The 12,179-nt window shown below is 42.8% G+C and overlaps 1 protein-coding gene across 1 annotated transcript in view; it reads right to left on the bottom strand.

Moving 5' to 3' along the window:
• LOC123768426 (major facilitator superfamily domain-containing protein 8) overlaps positions 1 to 8,713 on the bottom strand; it is a 36,610-nt gene extending 27,897 nt beyond the window's left edge. The window contains 2 exon segments of the mRNA XM_045758950.2: positions 2,167 to 2,335; positions 7,689 to 8,713. Of these exon segments, the coding sequence (XP_045614906.2) occupies positions 2,167 to 2,335; positions 7,689 to 7,786 (267 nt within the window). The 5' untranslated portion in view covers positions 7,787 to 8,713.
• Between the last annotated feature and the right edge of the window lie 3,466 nt (positions 8,714 to 12,179).

Below are 12,179 nucleotides of genomic sequence, written 5' to 3'. Positions count from 1 at the left end.
TACATAGAGAAAAGGGTTGCTTTATCATTTCATAAGAAAAAAATTATAGTAAATATATTAATTCAGGAAAACTTGGCTTATTAGGCAAATCGTGCCTTGAATAGTAGGCTGAGAAGTGAGTTCTGGCTACTAGGTACGACATATATATATATATATATATATATATATATATATATATATATATATATATGTCGTACCTAGTAGCCAGAACGCACTTCTCAGCCAACTATGCAAGGCCCGATTTGCCTAATAAGCCAAGTTTTCATGAATTAATTGTTTTTCGACTACCTAACCTACCTAACCTAACCTAACCTAACTTTTTCGGCTACCTAACCAAACCTAACCTATAAAGATAGGTTAGGTTAGGTTAGGTAGGGTTGGTTAGGTTCGGTCATATATCTACGTTAATTTTAACTCCAATAAAAAAAAATTGACCTCATACATAATGAAATGGGTAGCTTTATCATTTCATAAGAAAAAAATTAGAAAAAATATATTAATTCAGGAAAACTTGGCTTATTAGGCAAATCGGGCCTTGAATAGTAGGCCAAAAAGTGAGTTCTGGCTACTAGGTACGACATATATATATATATATATAACCGACATGCCTTGGAGGGGGAGGGGGAGGGGGAGGGGGAGGGGGGGGGGGGGGGTTTGGTAGTACAGTTGGGTTCGTTCTCAAGTCACAATCATGAATCCCTCGTTCATATCTTCGGCGGTATAAAAATGGTAATAGGCACGTTTCCTATCACCTAATGCCTCTGTTCACTTAGCAGTAAAATAAATATCCGGGAGTTTTTGAATTTGAAATCAGTTTATTGAGCTATAACTACACACAAAGGGATGTTAGTGGGCGCGTTGTGGAGGGTTGCCTCCTGGCGAGGCTCAGCTGTTCCATCTTATTTTACATATTTTTACATATACGTATTTTACATAAACATATTTACTGAGAACAGGAGATACTGTTTCACCCACAGGGTTATAAACCCATGGAACCGCGCATTCGCTGAAACCGTATATGCTATAAATTCAGCTAAGGTAAAACATACAGCCTATACCTGTCCCCACAAGATGACTACTAAACTATTATACTACCTCACTGATGTCGAAGCTCCCTGTACTTCAGGAATTCCTTTTTAAGATTATGAATAGCTTAACATCGAAATTCTCAAAGAAAGGTGTTGCCTACCACATATGCACTCCACACATGCACTCCACACATGCACTCCACACATGCACTCCACACATGCACTCCACACATGCACGCCACACATGCACGCCACACATGCACGCCACACATGCACATGGTGCACGCTTCTCTCCAAGCATTGCTACTGTTGCACAGTACTCACCTAGTTGAGCTTGCGGGAGCTCTTTGGTCCCGCCTCTCAACTGTCAATCAACTGATTTTTTTTCGCACACACACACCCAGGAAGCAGCCCGTAGCTGCTGTCTAACTCCCAGGTACTTATTTACTGCTAGGTGAACAGGGCCATCAAGTTCATCTTTGATATGTTGAGATGATTTCGGGGCTTAGCGTCCCCGCGGCCCGGTCCTCGACCAGGCCTCTATTTTTTTACACATCCCCAGGAAGCAGCCCGTAGCAGCTGTCTAACTCCCGGGTACCTATTTACTGCTTGATGAACAGGGGCATCAGGGTGAAAGAAACTCTGTCCATTTGTTTCCGCCGCCGCCGGGGATAGAACCCGGACCCTTAGGACTACGAATCCTGAGCGCTGTCCACTCAGCCGACAGGCCCCCATAGTCGAACAAGGGGACACTGGTGGAAACTAAGTACCCAAATGAGCCACAGGGACGTTAGAAAGAACTTTTTCAGTGTCAGAGTAGTTAACAAATGGAATGCATTAGGCAGTGATGTGGTGGAGGCTGACTCCATACTCAGTTTCAAATGTAGATATGATAGAGCCCAGTAGGCTCAGCTGTGAATAGTATAGAATACTGGAATAGGTGGGGTCCCTCGATTGTTTCAAGCGTGGGTTGGACATGTATATGAGTGGGATTGGGCGGTTATAAACAGGAGCTGCCTCGTATGGGCCAATAGGCCTTCGATCTGCAGTTACCTTTGTTCTTATGTTCTTAAGAATAGTAGAATAGTGTTATGGAGACGTTGGCAAGTACGCGAGCCATCACGGGGGAGTGACCTACCTGCTGCAGATAAGGCCACACGCCAGTCAACACTATAGAAAAGCCAATGGACATGACAAAAGTAGTGACGTAGACGACATAGTGGGAGCGTCGCCGGGCCCGCCTCTCCCACGGGGTCTCCAGCACTGGTCGGGGCTCCTCCTCCAGCATGGGCGCCGCCGCTCCATCCCTGCAGGGAGAGTGTAGAGTAACTAGTCATGGGAGTACCACTCGGCTCCGTTCACACTTCAATATAGACCATAATGTCTATGGCATCATATATGAATAATGAGGTTTATCGGTGCTTCTAGCGTTGTGGATGACAGTGATGCAGAGTTCCAGCATTATGTCAATTGATTATATCAATGTTAGGACACCCCCACCCACCCAAGTACAGCTCATTTATATATAACATTTAATATAACACCGTGCCATGTAATCTACACATCTTCCCCATACACACACCTCAAGAATCGGTGCTGGGAACCCCCCATACTATTTCTCTTTAATGACAAATGTACAGGAGTTGAGTAAATTGAATTGAAATTGAAATTGAAATAAGTTTATTGAAGTAAAATACACACAAAGGGATGAGGTAGCTCAAGCTATTCTCACCCCGTTCAGTACATCGTGTTAATACATACATAGACACACATCACAAACAATAAACATATTACCAAACATTCTGAGAGATAAACATCTACATTTCCTTTGAGTAAATTGTTTATGTTCGCAAACAATGCAAAAATAATGAGAAGAGTGTAGACAGATGAGGATTGCAGGATTATCCAAACTGACTTAAATAAGTTGCAGAATTGGATAGAGAAATAGCTGCTGGATTTTAACAGCAGCAAGTGCACTGTGAAGGAAAATCGGAACAGGTAGCAGGAGAGCAAAAGGACAGTACACAATGAAGGGAAACTAACCCCCGTCCCAACTATCCCCCAGCAATAACTAGAGAAAAGACCCAGGAGTGGACGTAACTCGAGAGCCTCATTAAATAAGGATTATTTATTATTTATAAGGATGCAAATTACCTCAAGCCCATCATCACCCAGCAAACATTTGCTACCAGAACAATAACAAACTATCTTCAGACAACACACAGCCCCTCTGTTTAAGTCCCTTAACATGCTAAACATACACTCACCCCACACATTCTCTTGTGCTATTTACATGTACAAAACCTTGTTCCTAAATGCTAATCTTGATTTGAAACTTTTCCATGGTAGCTGTAAGAGAACCCGTGAGCACCACACCAGAAATCAATATCTCTGGTATCCTCAGAGTCAGACTAAATCTGTGCAAACACTTCTTACGAATAAAAGGACCCAGTCCATGGAACTAGCTCCCTATTGAATTAAAAAATTGTCCAATCTATGCCTTATTCAAACGTAAAACCAAAAAGTACCTAATTTCATCCTCATAGTGTCCTACCTTGTGCTCCAAACTCACACTATCTTGTACTACCAACTTCCACAATATTAATACTTTCGACAATTTTAGTACATACAACTAAATGTACATACGTTTGTTGTAGTACAATGTTTAGTACATACTGATTATACTGGTGCAACTTCAACAGTATAACGAATGCTACCATTGCGTATTGTAGTCATGTTGAACTCAAATTCTGCCACAATGTATCTATTGTCACTTTTACTTTTAACAGTTAGCTTAAGAACCTGTCCGAAACGCTGTGCCAGTTTCTGCGCAAGAATGTAACACACTCAAACACTAATATTATGAGCCCTCACAATCCAGTGTACCTTCTTGTATATTTATTTGTTTATGTTTATATCTACAAGAGTTTTTTATTTATATATTTAAGAGTTGTTGTAAAGCCACGATCAAGCTTAGCGTCTCGGGCAGAAACTAGCAGCATACGGCTATGAATTCAGGAGTTAACATCCTATAATTGAACATTGTTTCAAATGCCATCTTCATGATAGTATAAAGATTGCAACCTGGAGTTCTACTGAACACACAAAGATTTCCTGAGGCTTCTACAGGAGGGTAGAAATAGCCTAAGCTACTACAGGAGGGTAGAAATAGCCTAAGCTACTTTTTTTTTTTTTTTTTTTTTTTTTTTTTTTTTGAGATATATACAAGAGTTGTTACATTCTTGTACAGCCACTAGTACGCGTAGCGTTTCGGGCAAGTCCTTAATCCTATGGTCCCTGGAATACGATCCCCTGCCGCGAAGAATCGTTTTTTCATCCAAGTACACATTTTACTGTTGCGTTAAACAGAGGCTACAGTTAAGGAATTGCGCCCAGTAAATCCTCCCCGGCCAGGATACGAACCCATGACATAGCGCTCGCGGAACGCCAGGCGAGTGTCTTACCACTACACCACGGAGACTGCCTACTCTATCCCTTTGAGATGTATTTCTTTCTTGTCTCAATAAACATACTTGAACTTGAACTTGAGGCTTCTACTTAAGCCGGAACAGTAGAGGATGAACTACTGAAGAGTTCAGAACTCCAGGTTGCAATCCTTAAACCATGTCTTGGTCTAGTTGACCAGGGCGTGTGTGTGGGAACACCCACCGCATAGATTCGAACCCACATCACGGCTCCTACGGAGTTTCTCAATGATTTCATTGATATATATCACGTTAATGTGATTTGTGTGTTTGTGAAGTTGGAGTGTAAGGTGTGGGATCACTCTACCCTTCCACCCGAGTGCTTGTGGCTCATACTTTGAATTTTGAATTTTTGAATACGTAAAAAACATGAACTGGCTTCAGTAATTTCACTAGACTTCCTGTGATTTCATTAGAAATCCGGCTGTATGACTTTAGCAAGTCTGGGGTGGTCTAGTGGTAGAGAAAGGAACTTATAATGTTGACCAGACCACACACTAGAAAGTGAAGGGACGGCGACGTTTCGGTCCGTCCTGGACCATTTCTCAAGTCGATTGTGTGTCAAGTCGATTCAGACTCCTCGCCTGAACTTATAATGCCGGACTTGTAGCTTCGCCCCCACCCATAATCCTAGTAAATGTTCTCATTATTATTATTATTATTGGAAAAAACAGTAGGCGCCACGAGCAGGATTCGAACCTATGCGCTGCTCACTCCCATGCAACACTTTGTACCACTACACTATACTGACTGATTTCCTCATTGATACATCTCTGTTAATGTGACTTCTTTCTGCATTATTATTATGATGATGATATTGCTGCCCACTGAATGGTGTGTCCAGGGTGCATGATAAGCTTAGGTACCGAAACTTGTAATTCATTAGTTTACTGTATTATTGTGGTCCAGTTCTTGAACCCATCATACTTCTCGTGTCGGTAATTCAAACACGCCATGGCGATAAAGTTTATTAATAAATTTATTACTAATAAATATAAAATTATTAATAAATTTAATTATTAAAAAATTAATTATCAAATTTCATTATTAATAAAGTATAAATTATATCAATTTGAGAGTATAATAAGGGTAATTACATTAGTGAATGTTTTATCCTGGGTAAAATTTGGCTAGTGAGGCTAATAGAGCAGCCTAGCATTTCATGTTCTCCCAGATTCCATGTATGACTAACCATTCTGTGAGATGGGAATATTAGATGAACTTATAGCAAGTTTTTGATCTACACTGTGTAATCTTTCATATAGAATAAGGTAGCAGCACATTGCTGTGTATACCTAAGCTTGTTAATAATAAAACCTTGTGAGATGGGGATAATTTTTTCTCTTTATTAAATAATAAACAGTGTAAAAGTCATATATGTATCAATTTACAAGGGAAATACTATATTATATATAGTTGATATAATTCTCAATAAACCAATGTTTCATAACATCAGAGAGCACGAGCCTTCAACTCCAAATGTTATACTTGATCCTGCCTCTCAAGAACTTCAATATTGTGGATACTGAGTACCTTGCTGTGCATACCTAAACTTGTTAATAAACAAAAAATAACTTGTAATAACATTAACGTTGTAAGGTAACAATGTACTGTAACTCATTGAATTAAAATGACTTGAAGTTTAACATTGTGAGATTAATCTCATTGAATCCTTCCAAGACGACGTTCCTCTACCATAAGTGAAGGACGAATTTGTATTTATTATTGCATAATGCTTAAGTGTGTTACTGTTCTAAACCCGTTGAGATGTAAGTCTCGTCGTAACCACACACTCAGACCTTGATAAAGCACTCTGGAGAATGTGAGACGGTGTAAATCTTTACATAAATTTCCCAAATACATAAGTGTGGGGTTTTTATCCTATATTATTATTATTGTTATTATCATTATAAAAAAGGCATTCAAACCCTCTAGTGATGAGTAAAGGTGCCATATGCACAATCTGATAGCACTGCTTGAACATCAGGGGTCCACGGGTGATCAATACCTTCTCAGCAAGCATTAGAAATATTGCCGGAACGAAGGCAGACTTCTTCAAGAAATAATTAAATAAGGTCTTGCAAGCAGTGACTGACCAACCGGGTTGTAGTGGGCACTACTACCAGCTGCAAGCAACAGCCTGTTGGACCAAGTTATCACCAGTGGGCCGGGCTCGGGGTACAGTACTACTCCAGAGACCCTCTCTAGGTTAGAACCTTTGACAGAGGAAAAGAAGGTAGTTATTCAACTGTACAAACATGGCGACCACATCTTCAGAAGGACATGTCTGCTTCGGGGAAAGTTTAACACCAGGGACTAAATCAACTGTCATACCAGGAACGGTTCAAGACCACAGTACTAAATACTGCAAGCCAGACATGACGGCTTTCCTAAAGGAAACCTAAATTACTGAAGAGTTTGGAGGACTGTAATCCACACTATTTCTTTAAAAGATCAAATGTAATACAAACAGGGAGCAATGGTTTCAAGCTCAACAAGCCACAGTGTAGGACAGAAAACAGGAGATGCTTTTTCACCACAGATATATAAGCCTGTGGAACCGCCCACCCGCCGAAGCCGTAAATGCAAAACATTGTTGTAGTCGAAAACTTAGCATGATAAAATCAAGAATAATGTGGGGGGGGGGGGGCTATGAAAAGCCGTTGGCTTTCTGTCATCGTCGAGGCCACTAGAGAGATTGGCCCCCTCGGGTAAATTCAGGTAAATGAGTTGACCAGACCACACACTAGAAGGCGAAGGGACGACAACGTTTCGGTCCATCCTGGACCATTCTCAAGTCGATTGTGCAAGATCATTCTCAAGACTCACACAATCGACTTAAGAATGGTCCAGGACGGACCGAAACGTCGTCGTCCCTTCACCTTCTAGTGTGTAGTCTGGTCAACATACTTCAGCCACGTTATTGTGACTCCTCGCCCTCAGGTAAATGAGCATGCACTACCTACAGTAAGCAAACTTGCGATACAGTAAGATTTGTGATACAAATAAGTTGTAATTAAATATTTAGAGAGTAATATAGAGGCGCGACATACCTTTCATGATCACGGTGAGGTTCCGGCATTACAACACCTGTGGGATGGCCAAGGTCAGGCAGGGGAGAGAGTGAGAGAGAGAAAAAAAAAACCTTGTGGCTGCCACCATTACACACACTCACCCGTTACTGGTTGTAGAAGCCACGGCGGTGTGAGAGTTGTGGTTGTAGAGCACCTGGTCAGGGGCTTCCATCCCCGCGTCTGCCACTTGTGCCGGCATGATATATATATATACAGTCTACCTGCAGGCGGCCATGAACACCACTACCAACAACGCCCTCACCTTCAGTTTTCTCTCCACATACACACAAGATTTAAAGGTTTTCTTGTATATGTCCCTTCATTAGTTTCTTTTTATATTATACTAAGTGATATTTTCGTATGTTCTGTTTTGTATTAATTTATTAGTAAGAAAATATATTTTTTCCCAGAGAAATTACTGGGAACAGTATATTCATTCTTTTCTAAGAATCAAGGAATTATGCCGGTGTGTGTGTGCACTGTAATATCATGGTGTGGTCTGCTCTATCATGGTGTAGTCTGCTCTATCTTGGTGTAGTCTGCTCTATCTTGGTGTAATCTGCTCTATCTTGGTGTAATCTGCTCTATCTTGGTGTAATTTGCTCTATCTTGGTGTAATTTGCTCTATCTTGGTGTAGTCTGCTTTTCTGCTGTGAGTGACCAAGCTCCCCGTGGCGTCACCCATTGCACAAAGTGTCATGCCAGCATGATATAGTACCCAGTCACTGTGCATGGTGCAACCAAAGCTGCATTGTTGCACAAATTTTTCCTTTTGTTCTATTCATTTTACAGATGGCCCTGAGAAAAGACAAAAGCTAAACCTGATTTTTCCAAGGCCTACCATAGTACACATAGGTACTAACGTAGGCCTAGGTCTGCTTATTTAGGCCAAGGGCAGGTTAGGTTTTTGGTTTCACTTTCTGTTCTATCCTTCAGTATTTCAGTGCAAATCGGGAACTTTTCTTGCAACACAAGAGTCTATATTCTGTTCATTGCACCCATAGTATAGTTAATGGTTCTGTTGTTTTGGGAGGATTGCTTATAGACACGTACCCCCACATACGCACCAGAGGAACACCAACCGTACACCTCCCTCCACAGAGTCTCGAGACACACTGACCACGTCCGTCGAGCTCCTCCAACACAAGGTAGAGAAGCTTAATCCCCCGTGTTCTGATTTGTCACTCACTTTCGCTGTATTATCCTCGTATTATCCTAGGTACAACGTTCTATACCGGGACAAAATATAGATCGCGATATAAATGTTATAAATGTTTTTTTTTTTTGCAATATTTAATTTATCTCATTGCGGGACGTATGTGTGTTTGTTTTATTAAATAATTTTGCAAAGTGGGTGACGGTGTGCGGAACTATGATTGATATATACACGGCTTGTATGCAAAGACCTATTAGCAACTTTGAAGTCATATGTTTAAAACTAAAAAAAAAAGAGTTTACAAACAATGGACCACAAATGATCAACATCTGTAACATCAACATTTCCTCCCTGAGCAATATTGTGTTGCACTTAAGCCAGTGCTCAACACGAGTGTTCGGACGTGTTCTTCCGCTCCTGGTGCTGGTTCTATGCTATTTTTGTCGTTACAAAAAGATCTTTTTTGACATTAAAGCTTTTGGACACAACAGGAAATACTACGTTATTGCAGAGATTCTCTGAAAAGACCCAGAGCGGAGAAGATAGAAGCAATATGTAGGGTTAAATAAAGACTATATAATATGCCAGAAGAGCCAGTTATCACGTCATGACATAGCTATTTATACAATGATCCAACGATGTTTTGCTGAGTAATTAGTTGATCATTGACCCCACACGGTAGTAGACACCTACAGGGTCATAATACTGTCACTATGGCGGTGTGTCCACTCACAGGATGAGTGGCGCTGCCCAATACTGTCAATATGGCGGTGTGTTCAATCACAGGATGAGTGGCCCTGCCCAATACTGTCAATATGGCGGTGTGTCCACTCACAGGATGAGTGGCGCTGCCCAATACTGTCAATATGGCGGTGTGTTCACTCACAGGATGAGTGGCGCTGCCCAATACTGTCAATATGGCAGTGTGTCCACTCACAGGATGAGTGGCGCTGCCCAATACTGTCAATATGGCGGTGTGTCCACTCACAGGATGAGTGGCGCTGCCCAATACTGTCAATATGGCGGTGTGTTCACTCACAGGATGAGTGGCCCTGCCCAATTCTGTCAATATGGCGGTGTGTCCACTCACAGGATGAGTGGCGCTGCCCAATACTGTCAATATGGCGGTGTGTTCACTCACAGGATGAGTGGCCCTGCCCAATACTGTCAATATGGCGGTGTGTCCACTCACAGGATGAGTGGCGCTGCCCAATACTGTCAATATGGCGGTGTGTTCACTCACAGGATGAGTGGCGCTGCCTATATAACCCTATGGAAGACAAAACATATTGTCTTTCCTCTAGTGTGGCTTGTTGAGCCACAAGTGGTGTTCCTCGTCTGTGAGCTGGAAGGTGGTGTTCCTCGTCTGTGAGCTGGAAGGTGGTGTTCCTCGTCTGTGAGCTGGAAGGTGGTGTTCCTCGTCTGTGAGCTGGAAGGTGGTGTTCCTCGTCTGTGAGCTGGAAGGTGGTGTTCCTCGTCTGTGAGCTGGAAGGTGGTGTTCCTCGTCTGTGAGCTGGAAGGTGGTGTTCCTCGTCTGTGAGCTGGAAGGTTGTGCCTCTCGTCTGTCACTGTCTGTGTTGTAGTGTCGCTTTGATTCGTACTTCTCCATAGCAGCGATGTCCTTTGACCGGAATTTACCCGAGAGCCACTAATTCTAGTGGCCTCGACGAGGATAGCAAGCCGGCGGCTTGTCAAAGGTCCCCCCAATATTGTAGAGTTAAGGGGGATCTCTTCGTAAGGCCTCAATATCTTTTTCCCTTCTTACTTTATCATAGATCTTAGTGTCATCTGCAAATTTGATGATGTGGTTTGTCATATTTTACTGATGCCATTGAAATATATAACAAAAAGGTTGTCCCCAATATCGAGCCTTGCCTATATAGGAATTGGAAGGGGTCAGGATAAGGATTTGGGATGGGACGGGGGGAAAGGAATGGTGCCCAACCACTTGGACGGTTGGGGATTGAACGCCGAGCTGTATAAAGCGAGACCGTCGCTCTACCGTCCAGCCCAAGTGGTTGGACTAGGTTTTACCCAGGAGATGGTGGCTGAGGCAGTAGGTGAGGTGTGAGCTTTGGTCTGTAGGATGGTAGGATGTGTGTAGGTACTCACCTATTTGTGCTTGCGGGGGTTAAGCTTTGGCTCTTTGGTCCCGCCTCGCTGGCTGTTAACAGTAGAGTGAGAGTGATGTGTAGCAGCACCTCCACTATGTCTTCTCTATTGTCGGTCAGGATATTACTGTTAATGGTATCCTTGCGTGTAAAAACAATTTTTATTGTGCCTTGTTATTTGTACATTGTCAGGCGCCTTCAGAGACTTCTTGTCTAGAATATATATTACACCATTGGGACTATAATAGTTTTCGTGTTGGCACACAGAGGCCTACGGGGGAGACATCTCCCGTCCCGTAGGGTGCAGTCGCACCTCCACAGATCTCCAGTATCAACTCTTGATACTGGTAATGGCTCAAAAGGGCCACCACTTACGGGCTATTCATGCCCGTGCCACCTTTTGAGTGGCTTAATCTTCATCAATCAATCAATCACACAGAGGCACAGACGACATCTCTCTCTCTTACAAGGCGACCTGCATGAAGCGAGACCGTCGCTCTACCGTCCAAGTGCTGACCGATTTTGTAGTGCTGACCGTTTCTTAAAGCGACCGGCGATTCATCCTGCTGGTAATGAGGTCTTCCATCAATTAAACTAATTAGAGTAGCCATTATTAGCAAGGATCACCCTGCCTAATTCAGCAGAGAGCCTCGTCAACCAGCTCCCAACAAGACAAGTATGCGAGGGCGCGGTCTACACATTTGACTTGTATTAATGTAATGAGACCGTGATGTGGCAAGGTCCTCATGCTGCATGAGGAATGGGGCAACATTCTAGTCGTGGGGGAGAGGGAGAAGGGGAGGATGGGGCAAGCTTCAGGTGGTGAGGGGGGGGGGGGTGTCACAAGGTGCTGGTGAAAAGGGGGGGGGGAGAAGGAAGTATAATACACCAGATCATTAAGGCACTACGGGCTCACCATAGCCCGTGCTACTTGGAACTGTTTGTTCCAGGTAGCGAATCTTTAACAACAACAACAACAACAACAACCAGATCAACGGCGTATCTGTTCAGTAATTTCATATGAGTAACGTGAATTAACATGAATTGAATTCATGGTATTATTGTTGAGTAAGTGTTCGCTGTGGCATTGGTGAGTCAGACGAGGGGTGAGGCAGTGAAGGTCGCTTACGGCACTGACTACCATTAACTACCATTAACTACCAGTCTCCTTGTTGGCTTCATTTATTATCTACCATATACCCATCTTGTGAGTGGTGGTGGAGCCCATACCCATCTTGTGAGTGGTGGTGGAGCCCATACCCATCTTGTGAGTGGTGGTGGAGCCCATACCCATCTTGTGAGTGGTGGTGGAGCCCATACCCATC

Source organism: Procambarus clarkii, chromosome 86 (assembly GCF_040958095.1).
Source record: "Procambarus clarkii isolate CNS0578487 chromosome 86, FALCON_Pclarkii_2.0, whole genome shotgun sequence".
NCBI classification, from domain to species: Eukaryota; Metazoa; Arthropoda; class Malacostraca; order Decapoda; family Cambaridae; genus Procambarus; species Procambarus clarkii.
The sequence above is the reverse complement of the archived record's forward strand: the minus strand, read 5'-3'. Positions and strand labels throughout refer to the sequence as shown.